A 24,245-nucleotide genomic window follows, 5' to 3' on the forward strand; every position below is an offset into this window, starting at 1 on the left:
TCATCCCAAAGTGAAAGGTCACACTGAGGATATGCAGGATGTTCTTACACCTGAGATGTATTGTTTTGGTTTGTTTTGGGGTGGTTTTTTTTTTTTTTTTTTTTTTCAGAGCTGTACTACAAATAAGCTGTTTTAAATAGTTATTACTGAGTAGGTAGCTGATCTTAATGAAAGTAAATAGCTTGAGACTGACAGATCCCTTTTCTATGATAGCATTTGAGAGAGAGGGAATCAATTAGCATGACGCACTTGGCAGTGTTGTTCAGAGTGTGGTCACTGTTTAACAAAATTAAATGTAATCCTGTCTGCTTCCTACAGACATGGAGAAATACAGCACTCTGGTATGCTCTGTAACATTTGAGGGTCCAAGACGGGTGAAAGAAGAGCCAGAAGATGGAAGATACACTGTTGTTTTGTTGCAAATACATAAAGATACCAATCTTACCTAACAATCAGAAAATGGCAGAAAAGGCAGGATAAAAAGGCAAAGGAAGGCATAGATACATTTTTGTGAATTCTTCATTTTTGTTGAGCTGCAACTTCATGCCACCCTGTGGGCCAAATCATTCAGCCAGTTATCCACCCACCTCACTGTCTGCTCATCCAGCCCAAACATCAACAGCTCATCTATGAGGACCTTGTGGGAGACAGTGCCAAAAGCCTTACTGAAGCCCAGGTAGCTGCTGCTCTCCCCACATCTACCAGGCCAGTCATGGTATCGTAGAAGTTTATCAACTCTGTCAAGCACGACTTCCCCTTGGTGAATCCATGCTGGCTACTCCTGATGAATTTCCTGTCCATTTCCCTGGTTTCCAGGACTAGCTGCTCCATCACCTTTCCAAGGATTGAGGTGAGGCTGACCAGCCTGTAGTTCCCTGGTTCTTCCTTCTTGCTCATCTTGGAAATAGGAGTGACTTTTGTTCTTCTCCATTCTTTGGGGCTGTCTCCCAATTACTGTGATTGATCAATGATTCTCCAGAGTGGCCTTGCAGACACATCTGCCAGCTCCCTCAGCACTTCTGGGTACCGCTGTTCTGCCAGCATCTTGCTCTTGGCCTCGCAGTCTGCTGTTTTACACTCACTGCAGCAGGTATTGAACATCAGTCTGCACTGTTTTTTAATCAGTTTAAGGGCTGAGTTTTTGCAGACTTTGAGGGCAGCTAAGGGCACTGTACATCCACAGAATTCAGTGGGGTTTGAAGGTGTGTAGACCTTCATGGATAGACCTCTCAAACAATGCTCTTGCTTTTGCTTGAGCCAGAGCTTAATTCTAGTGCAGAGATGCAACCATCAAACATACAAACCCAGATTCTGTGCTAGTGTAAAATGACATACTAACTATTTTATCTTCAACTGATAAAAAGTAAAATATCAAGTGTTAGCCAAGCCTGGAGTGCAGTCTTAAGATAAACTTTGCAATTTTACCAGTTCCTATCTAGGCTACAGTGATCTACAAAATATTTAAAATCAGATAGAAGAAAAAATTGCTTAGTATATAAAAGACAAAAAATAATAGCACCAATATTTGAGAATGTGAGGATCACAAATTTTAAACAGCCTTAGAAATTATCAAGAATATTTTTGCAGTAGTTCAGAGAAAGAACATTGATATAATCCAGTGAATTTATAGGATAGAGAAATACCCTGATAAAAATAGGAACTGGGCACAAGAGGTTCAGAATGGAACTAGGATTTCTAAATTGAACCTGTAATGAAAATTCTAAATAGTTATCTTAAATGCTATCCATTCTACTTTTTGAATATCAGTTAGAAAACGAATAAAACTGTTTAGCTTATGCTGGGAGAAAAAAAAAAAAGGAAGAAAATCTGAATACATGTGGGGATTTTATGCATAATGGGACCATTGTGTCAACTTTTATCAAACATGAAGTCTCCACAGGTTTTGTAGAAGCAAGAATGCGTTATAACTGTCTTCCGTTATTGTTGCTGTTTTGGTAAAACCTGAAGAATTTACTTGTACATTTTCTGATAGAAATTTGGGTGTCTCTAAATCCAAAATTGCTACCATTTTTCGGAGAAACCTCATGTCCTATCTGTATCCTTCATTTTCTAGTATTTGTCAAAACTGTGTGCTTAGTGGACAACATTGTAATCAGTTTGATTTATTTCATTTATCAGTTTATTGCTATAAAAGCCAGTATTAACCTGCAACAACATGGCAGTATACGTATATTTTGGAATACCTGTATGCATAGTCACAGTGATCTCTCCATGCCATATTTCACTGTAAATAGCAAAGACTGAATATCCTCTGAAATACCTGTTGTGATGCAACGATCTCAGTGAAATTGTGTAGCTCAAAAGTTAATGGGAATTTTTTTGGTGAAGTTGTTTTCCCCATTTTCTCTGTCACCTGGTTGGGAGTGTTGTAATGAAGTTTTGCTGTGTTCTGCTAAGGCATAAGCTGAAAGAATTGTCCTCCACACACAGTGCATGGAAATAAAAGAATGTGCAGGTTAGAAAAGACAGGATTTATTATTTTTTTTCTCTATAGCTAAAGCCTCAGCACATCAGAGCAATGATTACAAAGAAAGTCCTGATAACTGACAGCAGAGAAAATTGTCTATTTTGGACAAATTCTTTGGGAAATTTAGCTGCAAGGATCTAGAAAATGTCTACCAAGAACATACAGACTGTGATTTGGGTTTGTTTTGTTCTCTTTTCTTTTGTTCAGAGTTTGGGCAGATTTTCTGCATAGATAAAGGTATGTTTTCTAACACAAAGCTACCCTTCTAGCAGTTTTTGTGTCCTTAATCCAAGTCACAAGAACTTCTTTCAAGAGTTTGCAACAGCTTTTTAAAATAACATTAAATAAATGACGCTGCTATTATAACTTCATACTCAGGCTGTACTTTTTTTTTTGACTGAAATAAAAACAGTTATGAAGTTGGTCTGAGTAATTTACTTGACATTGATACTACTTTTGGTTTAAGTACTGAAAATAGATTTCTATAATGCGACAAGTCAGATCCCATAATGTCTGGTGACATTAAGAACATCACCTGCAATATACTAAAATGATTTTGATGTAGAAACTCTTAATAACATAATAGAACTGTATTTAACTTACCTAAACTGAACCTTGTTTAAATCCCAGATTTTGGACTTTTAGCATTATGATTCTGGGAATATAATTTAGATCAGCCTTATGCTGAGTTGTCCGTGAGGTTCCTAATGTTCATAGTAAGCCTTCCTTGTCCATCAGTGTGTGGAGTACAAGCCACTTGGGTGCATATATGAAAATATTTCTGGCAGAGGTGAGGGTTTACTTGTGATTAATAGGTTTAATATTTGGGTCCATGATAGGAATGGAGGTCATGCTTCAGGTTATTGATATACTTCTAATATAGATGTAGTCTGTCGCAGCAGGTGTTACACTTTGATCATCTACGTCCATTTGCTTGCTATTCATCTTGATCATTTTAGCCATTTGCCATTTGATTACATTATCTTTTGATCTGTTTCAGAATTCGCATCCCTGTAAATGTATTTTAATGCCACATCAGCTTTGTGCCCTTATTTCCAATTTCTTTAGTTTTCTCTGTAAAGATATGACTGAACTGTATCAAATATCAGGTTTTACTCAGCTGGCTTGAACAGCTTTTTTATTCCAGTCTTTGTGATGAGAAATAATTGATTTCTAAAATATTATGGAAACTTTCAAGGTTTGATGTAAGTGTGCCTTTTTTCTGCTACATTTCCTGATCTATTGCAATGGCTGTCAAGTTGAAATGAGAGGTCTTAAGAGCTGTGGCGTTTATCCCAGGCTTGGGCATTTATCACCAGTCTTTGGGAATGTAATCCATACACTTGACTGCCTCCCAGCCCACCCAAACACCAGAAAAGTTCTGAGATTCATTCTCATTACAGCATTTATAACAGGCACTATTCCGAGTTCTGGGGTACCTAAATTACCAAAAAGTACAGTTGATGGAAGATGATGTCCTTTGAAGCACCGACTTTTGCTTAGCCTCTGTGCTAAGCAAATACCTCTGTGAAACTAGAAGTCAAGCCAGAAAGTGCTTTCTTATACAGGGCTGGAGAACTGAGATTGGAGGACAAAGCTTTAGCATGTTATTTTGCTTTTTTATCCAGTAATTGTCTAATTGAAGTGCATAAGCTCTTGCTCATCTCCCACTCTTCAACTAACTTCACAAGTAGCAGTAGATTGCAGTCAAAGTGACATTTTTTCTTGTTCTCCTGGCTCTGGGAAACTGCCTTTCTGGTGACACAATGACACATATTCAACAAAAGGGGTGAAATGTGGTGCCATCCAGAATGTTCTTTTCCCTCAGCCTGTACCCAAGAATATTCTGTTCTGGGATGTGGGAGCTCGGGCTCAAATCTCTTTGGCTATCACCTGTCACCTAAGCTATCATCTCAGGCCCCTCAGGATATCTCCTGGGATGACTCAATTGTCACCTCAGCTAACAAGGACTCTGCTGAGTTTGCTCCATAACATATCTTTAGGTATTTAAGGTGTCTGAAGCACCTTAGCAAATTTGGTCAGAGCTTTCCTGGTTGTTCTCTTGAACTTAAGCTTCTTAGAGCCATTCAAAGTATGATTTGGGTATTAAATGCTTTGTGGAATACCTGCCTTTGCTGACCCCATCTAGATAAAGATTGTCATACTTCGGAAAAAGCCATTGGTTGTACATTCTTCATTCTTTAAAATACAATCATAATGTTTAATTTAATTTTAGATGTATTGACCAGTATAGCACTGGCAACTGTCCAGAGATTGCCCCTAGGGCCGTTTTTTGTCTTAATTTGTAGAACTTCAATTTTTTTTCTCACTTGCAGAGTACTTAGTGTTGTCTTATTATCAAAGAACATAACACCAGGTAGAATAGTTCCCGTGTTTGCTGTTGTGATTGCTCAGTCTCATTCATCTCTGAAGCACTCCTAAACCTGTGTATTGTAATAAGTACAAGAGGAAAAGAACCTCAGATGAGAAAATTCTTTGGTTTAATATTTGATCACTCATTTCTCCCAGACTGGTAATACCACTTTAATTATGAAGGTCACTAAATTCAAATGAGCAAAGTTGCAGCAGCTTGCCATTTTGCAACTCTGGTGAGTGTTCTTTATGGGTTTAGAGAAAGAGATAAACTGCATTACAATTGCTCCTAAAGCTTTGTTCACTCTAGTGATGGATGACTTTATATATAATGTATTTATCAACTAGGACTGACAGTTGCTTTTTGAAAAATGCATAATTAAAAATTCAGTTGTTCAATAGCTACTTTCAAGAATTCTCACATTACTTAGTTCATTTTTCATGCAATTATTGCCCCCAGAACAATTTCAACCATCTTTCTCGTGGCTTTCATTCCACATTTTAAGAATGAGAAGAATCTACTTGGAACAATTTGTACATTGGGTCCTTTGTTTTCATTCTTATTGTTATGCTAGGAAATTAAAAAGTAAGGCTTCACGCAGGGGTTCCATTAGCAAAAAGCATGTCCACTTCTTTCATGTTCACAATGGACTAGTTTTTGGTATTGAAACTGCTGTAATAACTCTCTCCTTTCATAGGCAATTGAAATGTATATTATGAATTGTTTCATGCAACACTTTTAAAGCAAAAATTCACAGCTGGGCATTATGAAATATATTTTAGAGAACAACAGTGATATGGAAAATAGCCATAGAAAAGAGATCTCTTTTTTTCCTGTAGTGGCATAAGTTGTCATTGAATTAGAGCTGAGTTTTTCCCTCCTGCTACAACAGCACCAGGTTTGGAGACAGTCAAGTGAAAAAAATGGTGTAAACATATATTGATATCAGGTAAAAAAGGAAACCAGTGTCAGCCCTTGTACTTCTCATACCTTCTTGCTGGACTTGTAGTTGTCTGCTACTTAAGAGTTCAGCAGTGGGTTAGGACATGAAAGATTTGTCCTATTGGCCTGGTGAGAGGAGCTTTAATAGTCTAGGAAAGTTTAAAGTGGTTAAGAAAAGTTAAGAAAACTTGTGCTAGAAAGCTTACAAAGTTTATATTCTTTGTAATGGAAAATGTTCAAGGCTGGAGAACTTTCAGCAGGATTCAGAAAGAAATACTCTTAAGATCCTGAGTAAAACATTTATTTTCATCTTCCTTATACTGAAATTGGGAAAAAGAAAACCAAAGCAGAAATAAAAATGAAACCCCTACCAATTTAAAAACAGTATTCAGGAATTTAAAAAATGCAGACTAAATAAGCCAAAATACATTAAGTTAGAACAGCGTGCTAGGTCAGTATTATTGTTTCTCTTCTGTCATGAAAGAATACAAGGGAAAAAGTACCAGCAAAAAGATTGCTCTAGAGTTAATTACCATTGACATTCACTGCTGGGCAAAGGATCAGCCTTAGTCTGCGTACCACAGAAGGCAACATACAAGCCTTATATTGACCCCATAACTTTTCCCTATAGCATATCCATGTATAAATGCGTCCAAATGAAACAGATAGAACCTCCACTTTCCCTACACCTCCCTGGTTAAATTTCTAGCTGCACAATTGCTGATGGCATTATGTGCCCTGAGCCCGTGGCCAAAGGACGGGTGGGTGTCCAAGCGGGGCTGCAGGGAGATGCAGGGGTGGGAGAAGGGGGACTGATGTCAAGTGGTTACCACAGCAATGGGAAGGGGACCAGCGGTGGGGGGGGAGAAGAGGTGGGAGTGTTACCATGGCAATGGATGGAGCGTCTTCCTCACTTGTGTTGAAGATGCAACTGTCCTGACTTCTAATTACCTGCCTGGTGCTGGTGGATTTAGGCACAAGGTGCCACGAGTGCCTGTTTTATCATCTCTTTCATTTCTAGTTAGAAAGTGAAACTGAGCTGGGGATAAAGTATTTTTCCCAGGCAAGCTACGCCCATTTTAATCTCTTTTGATTGATGACCATATAACCAGTTCACAAGTAGTATCAGAATTACTTTTTATTCTTTCTTATATAGTGTAAAGAACTGTATTCTGGTATCAGTTATTAATCCTGCAGCACTAGAAAAGATGCTGAGTTAGGGAGTGAGTTAGTCTTACCCATCATCACATGACTATGTTATTTTCCCTTAATGAGCTTTGCAAGATCTTAACATTATTTGTTTAGGTTCTTTCATTTTTTCTTTTTCCTAATAATACTAGGTATTGCTAATTTCTGGTAGGGCTCTTTTGAATTTCCCCAGCTGCGGAGTGAGGAAGTGATGGAGTTCGTGAGCATGAGGAATGTGCTCATATAAAACTGATATGAACAGCCTGGTCCCCTGAAATTGCTGTCATTGAATGGCCCAGTGAATGGCAATCAGCCATCTGCTATTTCATCTGGTGTCACTTTTCCCCCAGACTAGGACAATGAAGAATTACCAGTGTCAATAGGTGATTTAATATGAGTCTCATATCAAAAAAGAATGGACTGAAATCTAGGGGGAGCTGGAATTTGATCAACTTTGGCTAGAAAAGTAGGGGCTTAAAGGGAGACAGAGCTATTTTGAGTGTCAAACCACATAATACAAAAAGGCTTGGTAGGAAGTATGACCTGGATGACTGGAGCCCAGTGATTACTTTGACACCACCCACAAAAACACATCAAAACAAACAAAACAAAACAAAACAAAAGTGCCCAACGGGTGAAGAAACTGAGGCAAGGATAGGCATCCAGATACTTACCCTATTGAAATATCTCAGTGATTGTGTTGTGAAGCCTAGATGAAGACTAAAGACATTTGCTTGCTGTATTTTCCTCTGAACAGGTAAGCTGTGAACTGCAGTGTCCTCAGCTTGGAAATGTGGGAAGGCTAGGCTCAGCCTGATGAAGGCAGTCCGCACAGTCTTAGGGGCTATATATTTTGAATATGGAGTCTCAGCCTCCCCTCGAAGCATGCTTCCAATAACGCAGAAACAGAGAGGAGTCTCGTTTTGCCTGAGCCAGCAGTGCAGAGGGGTGCAAGGGTGCCCCAGCTTCTCTGGAGGTCAAGAGCAAGAAAGGCTTGAGCACAGCTGAGTCTCTGTATACAGAGTGTCTCTCTGTGCCTATGTGGCAAAACAGTATTGTTCTCATTTTTAGAGCAGTTAGTTACATGTCTCTCCAGTGCAAATGAGAGCTTTTACAAATGAGCTTTTTATATTACTTTGTGCACAGTTAGCTTTTTGTGCATCATTTTCTTCAATGTGTAGACAGGATATAACTCCCTCACCCACTGTTGCTTCATTTATTTACTTGGTTTCTGTCATCCAGCACTTTAAACTTTCCTTTTGGATCCTAATTGTGTGGCCAAAAGTTTAGACTTTGGGACCTCGGTAAATCAGAGATGTCCTGGGATCAATACTTGATACTTGCCCCTGAGAGCGAGTGGCACCAACTGGTTTATGTCTACATTTCATGGTTTTAGCTGCCTCTGGCAGATATACCTTGGAAGGGACAGGGTAAGGACATCAGCTGGCAGTGAAGCAAGGTGAATGACTGGGTGTGCAGTGCTTGAACTGTGTTTGTAGTCTCCTTTTATTTAGCTGTATAGATGCAATCGCTGTTAGTGCTTCTTTTGAGGAAAAGCACAGCAAGTGCAGAATTGTATGTATTATTTTACTTTGACCCCTGAAAATATTCACTGATAGGGTGGCAGGATGGTTTCAAATGGGAAAGGGTTTGAAAGAATAGGGTTTAAATCCCCAGGGAGGTGTAGCTTTCCTGCACAACCCTGGAGAAGACACTGGTGCCATAATTATCTCAGCTTCTGAGAAAGAAAAGGCTTAAAACTTTTTTTTTCTCCCCTCAACCAGAGTGTTGTAAGGATAAGAGAACAACTTTCTGGGACGCTTAGGTACTGTAGTAGGGTGGTATGTGGATTTTTAGGTATAACATAGCCTCAGGAGATACGCTAAAGTTGTCACTGGAGGGGAACAACTGGAACAGGACTTTTACCCACCTGATTTTGCCACCTGCTACCTTACAAAGTGTTTCTTTCCATCTTTCCTCTTGCTCATGATTTTGAGCGAGACCCTCATTGCACCTGATCCTTCAGCTGGAGATGGGTGTCTGTTTTTTTGTCACTGCCCTGTCTCCCATGCCTTTACAGCTGTTCTTCTGGTAAAAGCGATAGCTGACAAAACAAACATGGTAACCTCTGCTTTTCTAGCTTGCCAATGGCATAAAAGACATTTCAAAATATTCTTCCACTTCTTTGGCCCAAAGACCCTCTCTCCATCGTTAAAAAACCCTCTTTAATACAGAGATTGTGTCCATAAATTCTTATGGTGTATGTATGTCTTTGAGCATGCATTTATTTTCATGAACAGAGGGGTTTAGCTTCTGTTTTGAATAAGCTGATGACTCAAGAACTAGGTTATAAAGTTGATACATATTTTGTTGTAATACGTGAATACTATTGAGTATCTTTATAATTTAATTTATTTTTAGATATCAGGTATTCTTGGGAGACCCTAATAACATACTTCATTATATTAAGTATAGCGATTAACGTTTGTTCACATACTTTTAATTTTCTCTTTGTGTCTTCTGTTCAGTGATTATTCATTTTTATGCCTTTACTATTTCCGCAGGTGTTACACTTGTCCTTGCACGTTTGTTTTGCAGAATTCACAGATTAGCAGCCTTGGTTTCATACCACATCGAATAATGCATTTAGAATATCTCTCCCTCAATCAGTCAGTCTCTGTGTCTCACAGATAAAACCCAACCTGCCTGCTGTTTTAGTAAAGCCTTAAATTACAGATCAGTGGGCACTGTACTTTCTCTGTCAATCCCATCAACATTGTTTCTTCCAGCAGCAATCTCATAATCTCTTTAGGAGTAACCATTGTGATTAGCATTTTGAGTTACATTGCCCACCAGAAACAGTGATCAGAAGTCTGCCCACGGCCATGTATCACCCACCTCTACTTCCCCTGTGACTTCCTTGCATGCTTTGGACATCCCTTTTTCTAAAGTGGCCCAATTTAAGAGCACATAGTTCTTAAGAGTATAGCTCATCTAAGACAGAGCTCCTCATCAACTCTGTCTGCAACAGGACATGAACCCTAGCCCTCTTGACCCATCAAGAGAAGAAGCTGTGGAAGTGCAGTTGTGGCACAGCCATAACAATTGCGATGTCTTTAGGAATGCTCTAAGAAACAGAAGCCAACACAAGCTAATGGAAGAGTCCTGAAAGAAATGCGAAGCAGCAATATTCAGCAAGAATTAATAGTCTTCCACCAAAAGGGATGGGAAGAGAATAGATCTACATCTGTTTTTCTAAAATTAGCTGTATTTTTTCCTAATTTCATGCTGTGTTTCTGATTATGGAATGGTTGATCAAACCAGGAGAGATAATCCAACAGTGAGGAGGAGGCATGAAAGGATCTCAAGGGATGGGCTGAAACAAACATCTCTAGCCCTTACTTTATCTGAGTGTAAGAATTTATCTAGAATATGGCAGGACTGGAGCTAGTCTCCAAGGAGCCAAAACAGACACAGTAAGACAGATAAATGTTTTCTCAGGGAAAGGAAATGCTACATGATAATTGCCTGTTTTGTTTTTAGTGCGAGGTTAGCTGTCTTTCTACTCTTTATAATAGCAAGAAATCAGTGAAATAATCTCCTAAAGCAGCCAGGGTGAAACACCATAGTGAAAAAGGCGAGTTTCCATCCTCCTTGCTCTGAGACTCCCGCTGAGACCATGATGAGAAGAGCTTTTTTTTATTTTGATTCGAAGCATTCAGCTATGGAGACAATTGTGACTGCTTGCTGAAATATTTTGCCGGTGTTAACCTGAATAACCATTATATCTGTGGTGACAATCTCAATGTTGACTTTTCTTCTTTCATTGTATTTCCTCCCTGTAACCATCGTGCTTGTAACTTCATGGAAGTATCAAAGAAATTCTCATGAAAGAGAAAGTTGTTTAAAGAATTTCCAAAGAGAAAACAGTTTGCAAAGTTTTCAAAAGTATATATTTTGTTACCACTGTAAACATAATCACTCTGTGTTTTGGTTTGTGTATTTATTTTCGGGGTCTTTTGAAGGTACAGGCTTAATGCTGCTGGGAAAGAGAAACTCAGATTAATAAAAGAAAAAAGCTCAGAAACTGGGAATTGTTTCCTGAGCGTTTCCACCTCTGAGAGACTATTAGGAGTAAGGGTAGGAGCTGAGGTGGAGCAGGAGCATGGAAAGTGGAAACGAAGGAGGCAGTTGGAGAATGGGAAAGTGAGCCATGTTATGCCATTCCTTAGGCCCCAAACCCCAGTGTTGTATGTAGTGTGAAGTAAATACCCCCCATCCAGCTTCTGAGCAGCTTCTGAAAGCAGGAAGCTCCAGGCTGGCAGAGAGACTTCAGGGAGAGTTACAGGCACTCATGGTGCTGCTCCACTCAGCCCAGGCTGTGCTGAAAGCATAGCAAACTTTCAGGACACCCATGTGAGAATTACTGTCCTCACAGAAGGCTTGTGTTTGTCTTGGTGATACCGCAGGAGTTTTGAATATGCACTGCATATGAAGTACACTCTTTATTTTACCAGGTTTTCTCTAGCAGACTTCATTTATTTCTTTCTGCATTATTTCCACAAAATGAGAGTGTGTAGGATTCAAAATGGCTTCACTGGAAAACAGTAGGCCATTCTACATCTTTCAGTTTCTTCCCACGGAATATGTGAGAGTTTTTTACCAATTTTTGAAACTAGAACGCAAGTTGTACACAGGATGCAAAACCAACTAGTACCTGCCACAGAGTAATGCTAAGCTTTTATGTTTTAAACCTCCCAGGGCCCTCCTGGAATTTCCTTAATTCCTAGCTTTTTATAACATACGCACCGTGCAATCTGGGGAGCAGCCAGCACACATCATGCAGCAATTGCTGGAGGAGTATTTATTTCCATCAAGATCAAAACTAGTCATGAGCATGGCCTGTACCTCAGATCAAAATGATCAAAAGCCTGTTCAGATGATGTTCCACCGGACAAAGGACAATTCTTTTCTCTTTCTAGCCTACTTATCCAGGGTAAGATATGATGAATCAAGGAAGCTAAGGGTGGGCTGTTCTCTCCAAAACTACTCCTGGTGTTTTGATATCAGGTGTGTGAATATTCTGGTTCATGAAGAGGAAACCCCTCATCTCATATTTTGGGGAGCATTTTTCTTTCATTTATCACACAACTAAAGGGACAGCTGAATCAATCAGAGAGCCCTTTGCAGGGTAATCTTTGGCAGTTCAGTTGTTGATTAAACTTTCCTTTCAGCAGTGAGCTGTGCTGGAAAAAATATTATTTTGTTGAAAATGAACTTCAAACTCTGAAAAGGTTACCTTCTTTGGATGTTCTTCAAAAGCACCAAATTGCAGACTAAATAAACAGATGTCACAGGTGTCACTTTAATATTTGGGACATTCCCTATCAAAACACAATATCTCAAAACCTTCATTTTGTACTTTTTAATCCAAGCATGGCAAGGGCATATAGAAAGAGCATTTCTGGGTGTTTAAGACTTACAAATAGGACCGCCCACTTTGGTGAAGTCAAGCCTTTTGGTAACTAAAGGAGATTTTGTCTCTTATACAGTTTATTAGACCAGTTTCAAGCTTATGGGAACAGTGTTTGTGGTGTTTTGGTGAGGTATACAAGGGGTGTGGAGGGCACAGAGTGATCATAATCTAAACTGAACTCTGTTTAGGTATTTCTAGTTGACTGAGTGTCAGCTTCAAACAAATCAGGGTAACAGCTTTAAACAAACACAGTATCACTCCATCAACACTCAAGATGTAGGCTCCACAATGAAAAAAAATAACATTTTGGACAAATTTGAGAAACAATTCTGAATTAATCAGAAAAGATAGCAATAGTTACCCAAAAGCTTCCTAAGTATAGAAAAATGGAGTCTTGAGGTGATGGTGCATTGTCTGGTAGGCAATAGTAAGAACCTGGAAAGTATAATAAAGAAATTCTTGCATTTTTTCCAAGGACAAGACTCTTAACATTGTTGTTGTTGTTACTGTTGTTGTGAAGGATTGTGAAAATGCAGAAAATGAGAAGGCTGCAGCAGAAGCAACAAAGGCATTCCATACTATTATCCATAGTCATTCAAACAAACCACCCAACTGTGACAGCCAATTAAATAGCGTTTTCCAGGACTAACCCACAGCTAAAATGATACATCATGGTAGGAGAAAAGCTTCGTGTATTGCCAACAGCTTGTTACCTCCCTTTTTAATTGAGAAAACAATGAAAGGCTTGGATGAAAAGCATGCATTTTTCTCTGTGACTACAGATACCTCAAACAACTGCACTTTCAAGGTGTTCCCAATCATTAATCATTCCTACACAGTTCAAGGGCAGCTAATTCACTGCTGGTTTGATTATTTTCAAGGCACTAATGAAACTACATTAGGAATATTTGAAAATGTAAAAAATATGGTAAAATCAAGTAGTTGGAACACCGACAGTTATCTGCAGCTAATACTGTTGTTAATTCTGGGTTATGTCACCCTGTCCACAAATCAATAGAAAGTAAAAAAGAAAAATTGTCTCCAGCTTATTGCTCTGCACATAACTGCAAAACAGAAAAATACTAATTAAATCATCATTTGATTTAGAAAAAAAAAAATGGCCACTTTTCCTCATCTCATTCAGTCATTTTTCTCAGCAAAATTTTCAGATTTCAAGGAGAGCTTTATAAAATTTAAATAAGAAGAAATGTTCTCCATGGGACAATTACTCACTTACTGTACAGGTAAAAGGACCATAGTCTGTTTTCTTGAGTTTGGAAGTGACTTTTGGAAGCTAAGTGAGCATTGTCAAGCACCAATTTTAAAATCCTGTTTTCAAAGATAACCTTATTAGAGGTGATAGAGAGGTTTTCTGTGCCAGAATGTTACTTCTTATTTTCAGATTGTACTAAGAATTTCTTGCAAGTAGAACAAACTGTCTTTTTTACATGATAAGATATTCATTTAAGGGGAGCTGCAAAAAAGAACTGATGACAAATTGTTTGGTCATAAGCTAGCCATCATTGGAGGAAAAAAAGAAAACAAAGACCTTCCAGAGGTACACATTAGCTACTAGGAGCAAAGCTTTATATTTTCATGTGATCAAACAAAAGGCAAATAAGCTGATTTCATTTTACTGAAAAGTGTTAGTCTTTCCAGAAACAGTAAAAACTATTGGTAATTGAAAATTTCCTAAAAGGCCTGATTTTATGTAGTTAGAGATTCAGCTGAGTACTTGTGTATGTCAGGAGTCTTCAGCTGGGAAACATTCTTATTCTAGTTTTGCATTCTTACTCTTTCAATTTCTTAAAATTTGAAAAACTTTTTCCATATGTCATCAGACTTGGACAGGTTGTGGAATACTCAAACAGATGCCATTTCGATGAAGTTTTTAAGTGTGGGGAATTTAACATGTAACTTAATTTATGAATTTATTTTTAAAGGCAAACAATGAAATACATTAAAATCATAATAAATTATTTTTCTATCAATCCCTTCAAGTTTATAACTGAATTTTGCATCAGAGAAAATTAATATTATATCAGAAATATGTGATGCACTAAAGGAAATAGGATTTCCCTAGAATTTCCCTTCATATATAGACCTATTTTTTCTCTTAGGGTTGGCCCTTCTCAAGGAGAATATCTTGTCAGAACTGTGGGTGCTCTGGAGCAAAGCTTTAGATAACCCATCCAGGCACAGTGTGAATATGCAGTATAAGTTGGAAAAATCTCCAGTCTGTTTTGGTAGCATGGCAAATGAGGTGCCTGTAAGACAAGAAAACTTAGTGACAAAACACTTTACTGTGTGTAACCTTGGTGTCATTTCATGGAGAACATAGTTTCACCTTTCTGCTGCTGGGAAGAAGTTTTAGTGAAAGACTTGTTTTTATTTCTTCCTGTGTCCATTATAGTAGTCACTGGTTGCTGCCAAACAATAAAAAGGTAAAGAAAGATTCAGTAATTAACATTTTGGTGCAGTGGTAAGAACAGAACATAAAGAACATTATTAGAGTTGTAGGAAGTTGCTTCATCTGAGCATCATTTCTCTGAAACCTGATGTCCTGCCTGAAATCTCTAAGTGCAACCATTACATTTCATAAAGATCTAAAATTGCAGATATTAGCTAGCAAATGAAAAAGATTCCTTTCTTATATTATATTGACCTGTATATGAGACCAACACAGAAACCTTTCTTCTGGCAGTTTCTTTTTTGGATGCTGTGTGTTGGACATCACTGTACTAGTGTTGTGCAAAGCAGTATACGGAAGCCGTTGACTTCACTGGGAACTGTGTGCCTGTTGTCAGTGAAGATAAAGGTAATTTTCCCAAAGAGTGCACAGCCTTAGCTCCATTAGAAGTGAAGAACTGAGTTCCAGTTTCAAAAGTGACCTCTGCCCCTTCCTAGTAGTGACTATATGAATAACATACCCCATTATCTGCTTGGTTGAAGACTGAAGCAATCCCAAAGATTAATGTAAAGGATGTACTGATCTAATATTCACTTCTAAAAAGGATTAATGGACATAATAAAAAAGACAAAATTGCAATTCAGATATTAAATGGAAATGTGCATTTATTTTTACTGCGAAGATTCTGTTTTGTAGTTTATAGATTCTGCCTGAACATTGTAAACACTTAACATTAAAAACATAATGCTAAAGTGTTGAAAAAGTCAATGCAACTAATTTCAAACAACTTTGAAGGAGTTTTCTTTTTAAAATGTTACTTTTCTTTCTATGACCTCAGTTTACAAAAAGAAAAATGCATTTTGTAAAGAACTCAATAACTCAGAAGATCAGTGAACCATTTGATTTGAATTGAAATGTTTTCATTAAGGTGAATGGAGTTACAGTGGCCCATTGCAGAGATATTTTGAATAATGATAATTTTCTGGTGTGTTCTAGTTGCAGTAATGAGTAAAGGAGATTCAAAATGGTAGTTGGACAGCGGTGTTGACATGGCCCTACTTCTAGGCTAATGTAATCTGTTTCCCAGCCAGAGTTTACCTGGATGGAAACATGATACATCTATACTGCTCTTGGTGCCCACTTTGCTCAGATCTAGCTGCAGTATCTTCTCAGGACACTGTATTGTGGAGCTCAAGGTCTTTCTTTCCTTTGCTGGGGTAGAAATCCTAAATATCATTAAATATGTACAATATACTAGAAGAGAATTATGGCTGCCCTTAAATTTAGTAAAAATAAAGCATTCATATAAAATAACCTCAAATATGAATATCATGCAAAAACTTGTCCTGTAAAAAGACAGCACTGTCATTAGCCAGCTGTATACAAATGGTCTTTGATTCTATAAATACTGATTCTGACATGTGAGCTAAAAAAGCAACTCAGTCAGCATTTGGAGAAACCTATAGCCATGTCTGGCATATTCCTGTCTACAGAAGCTGAATTGCCAAACTCTTGTCACAGGACTTTCAAGGGCTAAAATGATACAGAGTTGATTGTAAACAAAAAGATTAGCAGTCTACCATCTTAAACCTGGTGAATTAAGGCTGTCCTTTTTTGAATAATAAGGGTAATGTTGTGTACATTACATTGCATCCTTTAAGTGTGTGGAGATGTGCAACTTTGTGCTCATCGAGATGAACAAAGAAGTCTCTTCGGATTCAAATCTGTCAGCTTCCTTGAAAAAATAAGCCTAATAATGCAATGAAAAACAGTGGTGAGATAGGCTATGAAGAAAAATTGTCCTTAATGCCTTTGGTGGCTAGGCTTTAATTCCTAAGGTGATCTATTACCTGGCATTTAGATACATGCTAGTCCTACTTATGCACCTATTGATCATTTACCATCTAGAGATGAGAGGCCCAGAGTGTGTTTTGCACTAGAATTACAGTGTCAGTGAATTGGGTTTCCTGGTGTTATAACATCAGCTTTGGAAGAATGGCCTGCCAAAAATGTAATAGCACAGGAGAACCAGATGGCTCTTAGCAAAATTGCTGTCCTCAGTTTAGTCTACGAGCTCTTCTAACTATCTATAAACAACAAAAAAAACCCCACCACAACACTGTTTGTACAATAGCATTTCTTTTTTACACCTTCCGTTTAAAAACTTCTAAAACTTAGACAAACAAAAATGTAATAAAAGCAAGTTCAGAGTGGTCAAAAGCAAAGATATACCAGACTTTTCCTCACAGTCTAAATTCTCCTTTGTTCAGATGCACCAAGAGTGTATTTATGCGGGGACCTAAGAAGATGTTTTCCTCTGTATTATCCTGCTGTATTAGCCTGCATTGTAGAGCATATGCTTTGTGTCATATCAGCAAACACTGTCCCTGTCATGGGACACACAACTCTGTGATACTAAGAGGGTCTTTCTTGATACAATCAGATGGCTGTTTCTACAGGGTTCACAGGTGAAGTAGCCTGGAAAGAGAAAGAGAAACATAAGCAAATCAAACACGTCCTTCCCCAGCCTCCAGTGGCTGTAGTTCACAATTCAAATATGGAGTTTTACAGTTTCTTCCATGGGGTATGAAATGCATAAATCAGTATGTTTATATGTTCACCTATAAAATTTTGTCTGTTTGTCCATGTGTATTTTAATTTCTGCAGTTATACCTGCTAGGATTGCTTACATACAGAAACACAGTACAGAAACACAACAGTAAAGATGGAGTGAAAGAAAGGATGAGATTCATGTAAATTATGGTATTAGCATATTCAGGGTGGTAAGCTACTGACTGCTCAGCTCTTAGCATTTGGGGTACGAGGTGTCCATAAAGAAGCACGAACATGCCTTTTTGGTTCTGCTGTAGTGTGGCCTGAAGAAGGGTAGCTGAAAAACTGCTAACAAAGAGAATAATTAATTTACTGAATTTACACAAACACCACCCCAAAAGGCACTACCATAATCAGGGGAATTTACCATTCTCCAGCTTACACGTGTTGCTCCTGTTCATCTCTCACACCTCTTTAATCAGTCTGCCCTACAACAAAAAAGTGTCAGCAAATTGTACCTTGCAGCTGTGACTTTTCAGAGACAATAGAATGTGCTAGTGCAGAAATTGTTATGGCACAAGACCAAGGCAAGTGCAATGTTTGGCCTGTTTTCCAAAGTAGTTAGAGGGGGGAAATTTTTTTCTTAGGCAGTAAAAAAGGAAAACATAGCTCCATTGGCCTGAATGTATTCTGATGCTCTACACCTGGACAGACCTTACCAAACACCAAATAGTAGTGGGAAGTGTGGAACTGATTTTAATTTGTTTATCATGCTTTCATTGCAGGAATATCAAATTGATATATTTTTTGCCCAGACGTGGACAGATAGCCGTCTTCGCTTCAACAGCACCATGAAAATACTGACTCTGAACAGCAACATGGTGGGCTTGATCTGGATCCCAGACACAATTTTTCGTAACTCAAAGACCGCGGAGGCTCACTGGATCACCACCCCCAACCAGCTCCTCCGCATATGGAATGATGGCAAGATCTTGTACACCCTCAGGTAAGCACTCGGCAAGATGCAGAGCTGAAAGCTTTTCCTGCCTCTGGCGTAGTAGTAGTAATTTTCAATGGTATCTTCATTCTCCTCTGCTGTTTTCTTCCTGATGCTTGCCTAATCATGCTTGACAAATACCGAAGTATTCAGGCGTAAGTAGTGCTGAGTTTAAAAAACAAAGTCTTGTCTTTCTAAAAAAGAGACCTGGAGAACTGGAAATGGGTCTGTCTGAATTGTAGAAGCTGAGCTTTTTAGTGCTGTAATAAAATTAGGAGCATGTAGTCCCATAAAACCTGTCAGAAACCTTTTTGATCAGAGATAGATCAGCGATAGATATCAGCAGGGCTAGATAAAGTATTTCTAGATTTATGCTAATGTCAATACTTGATTCTTCAAATAAGTCATGCTGAAAGATAGTCTGTCACATTGCATCACAAGGGTAAATTGCTGGAGGAAAGGCTTTTAGTGTTTTTCTAATCTATATGATACCATCAACTGGATGGTATCAGAAATACTGTCTATATTTGCATTAAAAAAGCCTGTGAAAATGAAAAATGTGTTTACTTATGGAAGAGATGAATTGCTCAGAAGGGAGTTCTGCCATAAGCTGTATTCCATATGGCAAACTGTTTCAGAACTACCCCTTTCATGCTACATTTTCTTCAGTGATTGTGTTCAGCCCTCTCAGTGCAACCTTAAGTTTTGATCATACTTGCAGTTGCACTCCAAGAGAAAGTCTTCGGCAAAAAATAAGAAAGGAATTAAACAGCTGGAAAAGCTACTGATATTTTTAGTGCCCTTCCCTTCTTAGGCTTGCTCCATCATGAAAAGCTCTTGCTTATTTTAGTAGCCTTTAGCTAAAGACATCAGTTATTAGGATGTCAACTCCAGTACCCTCTTGGTTGTGTTTTTTTGTTTGTTTGTTTTCTGCTTTGTTTTGCAATTAAGCCCTGTTGCAGTATTACAGTTAATTATCTACCTACTAGTATTTAGGCTTACATACCTATCACTAAAGAAGTAATTTGTTGTATGAACTGCAAAATTTGCCTGAAACACCAAAAAAAAAAAGGGGGGGTGTGATACTTGCCCCAGTGGATTGTTTGGGTGAGCATTTTTAGTTTGTGAAAAATGTTTTGAGTCTTTTTCACCTACTCAGGTCAGCCTCTTTTTTTACTTAAGAGGAGCTGTTAGTGATCATTGTTCACTGATAACACCATGTAATTCAAAACCAATTTATCTGACTTAAGTGTCAGAATTGGTATGGCACGGAAGCAGTAACAACTGTATGCCCTGCTACTGTCAGGTGTTGAGTGTTCTGCATTCAGGAGAAATTGTACAAGGTTCAGTCGTGCTCCATACCTTTCCATTCCCTTCCCACTTTTGGGTGTGAATACACTCCTACTGTAACATCACAGCACTAGCAGAACTAGCCAGCTGCAACAAGGCTTTTACCATCACATACCAGGTTAACTTCAATAAGTAGTTCCCACACCTTGCCCCAGCACAGCCACCAACCCCCACAAGGTTTCAACGGTTCATCTACTGTCCATGCTGTTTCTTCAGCCTCTTCAGGCCAATTCACCCTACTTCTTGCCTCTGCTGTGTCCAGAGTATTCCTTCCTGGGTTCCTCTTCCAGCCAGCCTTTCCTCATCCAGGCCTTCTTCTTCTCCCATGGCCTCTCCTACATCTGGGGTGCTCTCTCACCTCCCTCTACTTCTTCCAAGTCTGTCTTCACCCAGTACTCCTCTTCCAGCTCCCTTAGAGCTATTTAACTACTTAGCAGCAACCAGCCACAGCTGCACCTTATCTACATCAGCCAACCCACCGCCCCTGAAGCCAGCCCACAGCTGTATATTATCAATGTTAACTAACCTGCCTTCAATCCTCTATAATTCCTCTGCACTGTAATACTGCAAATCCTTTTCTAGTGTCAGTTCTAAAAAAGTTAAGTTCCTCACAAGTGACCTTCTCCAAGACAGAGGTTTTCTCTGCTATCCTAAGTCTGAGACACAAATCTTTCCCCATCCAGTCTGTTAGCTTTTGAATTGGTTTAAAAAAAAGAAAAGAAGCCAACAAAAACCCTTGTGCCCTATGCTTTCTGCATAAATTCAGGCATGCAATTAATGTAAAGTCTGTTTCTTGAAAAAGACTGTGTAATAACTAGCAATCTACCTGGGTAAATAGATTTACTTTCTAAGTTAGCAGATTGAAGATTATCTGGTTTTAACAGTAATTTTAAAATCAGCTCCATTCATAGTGTCCGTTGTGTTACGGATATCATGTAAAATAAGCTTTCAAGTGGGGCTGAAGAGATTTTTGCTGATCTCATTTTTACATCTGTACAGCTGAGATTTATTGAGTTTTTGAGAAACAGCCCAAAATGATTGAAAGAATTTTAAGTTCACACTATAAGTAAATTTGGAGACTGTTCCATATTCTTTATGAGGTTTTAATTTAGTGGAATCACATACCACCACATCAGCAGTATTCCTGTTGTTTTTCTAAAGAATAGTTTTCCCATCCCATGTCCTTCAGTGATGAATTGTCTAGAGAAAAGGATATGTGCAGATTTCTTGGGATCAAGAAATTCGTAATGATGTGCCTGAAATTTTTTGTGAATTTACATAATTATTATTGTTTTGGATCAATTCTAAATAACCAATAAACAATCTGCAAATACAGTCCTTTCCTTTCAGGCCTTGCTTATGCATGTCAAAGCGCTCTTGCATGATACCTACAGTTACCCTGCCTTTTCCTCTGACTGTTCATTGTGCTGATGTGCAGTAACAAATGCTTGGTTTCTCCATAGGCTTACCATCAATGCTGAGTGCCAGCTGCAGCTGCACAATTTCCCAATGGATGAACACTCATGTCCTCTGATATTCTCTAGCTGTAAGTAATACTTTGATGCCTGTTGTGTATGACTAGTACGCAGAGGTACAAATTTAATTCTTCTTTCTGTCAGGTTGTTCAACCATTCCACAACAGGTATAGAAAGTTTAGGTTTGCTTAAATATTCAAGGAATTTTTGTTTTCCTCACAAGCATTCCTGGTTGATATATTTATGCCATGAATTCTTCTGTGGATTGACTGTTATTTTTTCCAGAACCAGTCTTTCTAGTTGATAGACTTTCAGTGAGAGCTGATATTCATACCAGTCTGTGTTATGTTAATCTATACAATCGTGTGACATGCAAATAAGAATAGAAGTTGCAGTGTTCTTGTGGAGGGAGGTGCACAGCTTGGGGACATGCAAAGCAATCTCTGAACGTCTAAGTTAATAACAAGTATCATGGTAATGCCTCTTTGTTCCATAATAACAGTAAATGGTGTAACATAAATCTCATTTTCCTTTTATTGCTCAGTTTGTCCGGTAGTCACAATGTTGTATGTGGTGGTGTTGGTATATTTAGAATCTACCTAACAGGCAAAACAAATACATTGGTGAAAAGGATGGAAAACAAAAGTCAGGTGAGTTATTCTTGGGGTCCAATATTACTGTGAGAAAAAGTTATCTTAATGCTGATTCATTTGGAAAAGCTTGAGAGCTGTCCGCTCATGGGTGCACCTGCACAGTTTTGTTATCACACAATGTGAATGTTTTACAAACTTTTTTAAAAGATTCTCCACTAAAGATTTTTCTTTTGATAGATGCCAAGAATCAGGATCTGTGTTCTGAATGGGAAATGTTTTATCTTTCTATTTAGAAAATAGCTTTTTTTCCATCTTCTCTTAAAACGTGATAGAAGAATAACACTATTTAATGTCTTCATAATATGTATGCTGTTGTGATAGTAGGGTATTAATTTCCATGTATGAAAAGTATACAAACAGTAATCCTCAATTAGAAACCAGATTTGAATTTCAGCTGATCCAGGGTGTATTATTCATTTTCCCCAGGAAAACGTTTTTTAAAAATCTGCCAGTGTAAACAACTCCCTTTCCCCCAAAACATTATCACTACATTGCCATTTTTTATGATCTATGTATATAAGTGATCCTGGTCAAAAATACACAGTAGTGTGTTTCATTCAGGTGTGTGGAATATATGCATAATCAACAAGAGGCAGATAGCTCTGGAATGAGCTTTCATGTTAATGAACATTTCTTACTGAACTATATGCACCCCAGCTATCTTTCATTACTGCATCAAGCTACTCTTACCTTGTGGCAACTGCTATTGATTTGTTGAGGTACAGGGAAAGGAGTGTGTGATCTTAAAACTTAAACCCCAGTCCAGAGATACTAACTAAACCTACCACATAAATTTGATAGTTTCTGTGCTAGCAATACCCGAAGAAGGAGAACTCTAATAGAAAACACTTCAGACTTGCATTCCCCAACAGCTAGACAGTTGCCGAATGCAAGTAATTTATGCTTTGTGGTTTCTGTTTAAAGAGGGAGGATATCAGTGGGAACTTAAAAAGGCTCTGCTCAATGGCAAAGTTTCAAATACATCTTGATTTAAAGAGGTTCCTCCTAATTTAGACCTATTATCTCGGCGCCCTTCTGCCACTGAAAACATACCTGTATTGCCATTATACATGTACTGCCATCTATGGAGATGGAGACTACATAAGATCAAGCAGAAGCTGAATGTGTCACAGTTTCAATGTGCATTCTTTGTAGTTTCTTGCCAGATGGAAAAACCCATGCAGGAATATTAAAATAATGTTTTATAGTTTTGTCGACCTTTTTGGTCATGTTGATAACAAGGGTTTATTTCTTTAGGTTCATACTGAATTGTGTTCTTTTCCTTGAACACTTTTAGCACTACTGTTATAATATTAGGAAATCTGTATGATTTGTTTCTTTCATAACTTGGCTGTATTTTCTATGTTGCATACTTTCATAGCAGTCTCAAGATACATGGCACGCAGTGGTACTTAAGAAATGAATGACTGAGTGGATGCCTGAATGATTTATTACTGCCTGCTATGACAGGTTTCTGAGTGGACAAGCTGATTACTGATTCCAAGATGTATGTCTTCAAACGAAATAAAAATGGTTGTAGAATTCACAGCACAGCTCCTCTTCCCTGTGCATCCCTTTCGTTTGTTCCTCAGCACAAGACAGATCTTCATAGTTTCCACTGTAGGCAAGCACGAAAAAGCACAAGTTTTGGAGAATATTCCCTGCAGCTCTGCACACACATGAACAAGGTTAAAATTTGAAATTTCTTACTTTTTATATAAATTTCCCATGACATTTCAGAAATGTGAAACTAATCTCAAATTGTTTCTGGAGTATTTTCCTCTAGTGCCAACTAATTCACACCCTAACCCAGCTGTTACTCTGGGGACAGTTGATTTTTCTTCCACTGGAATTCTGAGCTCTACTTGGTCTGTTGCCAGGATGAATAAGGACAAATCAGCAGCTTATAAACAAGAGACCATCTTAGTATGATAACAGTGGTTACTAAAACCTACCTACCCCTTCCTGTGGAAAATCTCATTCAAGAATGGTTCCTGGAGCTCTTTAGTCTTTTTTACAGGAGTTACAAAGTATTGAAATAATTTGAAAGCTCTTTACTCTCAACTTTTGTGTGTGCTTCAGGTGGACATGATGAGATGAATCATCTGGCATATTAGGGCATGTGGTAGGTGCATGTCTGTTGTTGCTGTCCTTACACGATGTGTGCTTAGCACGCTGCTTACATGAAAAGTTGAGCCCAGTGGCATAATTCAGGGCTGCTATGCAATGCAACAGCTCTTTCCCACTCAGAGTACCAGATTGGTTTCATCAGCCACTTGTGGCAAGCAGGATTCATTAATACAGAGATGCCAGAACGCTGGCATCAATGTCAATGAATG

The 24,245-nt window shown here is 38.3% G+C and overlaps 1 protein-coding gene across 1 annotated transcript in view; it reads left to right on the forward strand.

The window, feature by feature from the left end:
- LOC119143548 (gamma-aminobutyric acid receptor subunit gamma-3-like) overlaps positions 1-21,856 on the forward strand; it is a 174,722-nt gene extending 152,866 nt beyond the window's left edge. Inside the window, exons 4-6 of the mRNA XM_037377924.1 lie at positions 18,217-18,437; positions 21,242-21,324; positions 21,798-21,856. Of these exons, the coding sequence (XP_037233821.1) occupies positions 18,217-18,437; positions 21,242-21,324; positions 21,798-21,856 (363 nt within the window). The remainder of the gene's footprint in view (positions 1-18,216; positions 18,438-21,241; positions 21,325-21,797) is intronic.
- The last annotated feature ends 2,389 nt before the right edge of the window (positions 21,857-24,245 follow it).

The sequence above is a fragment of the Falco rusticolus genome, chromosome 2, assembly GCF_015220075.1.
Source record: "Falco rusticolus isolate bFalRus1 chromosome 2, bFalRus1.pri, whole genome shotgun sequence".
NCBI classification, from domain to species: Eukaryota; Metazoa; Chordata; class Aves; order Falconiformes; family Falconidae; genus Falco; species Falco rusticolus.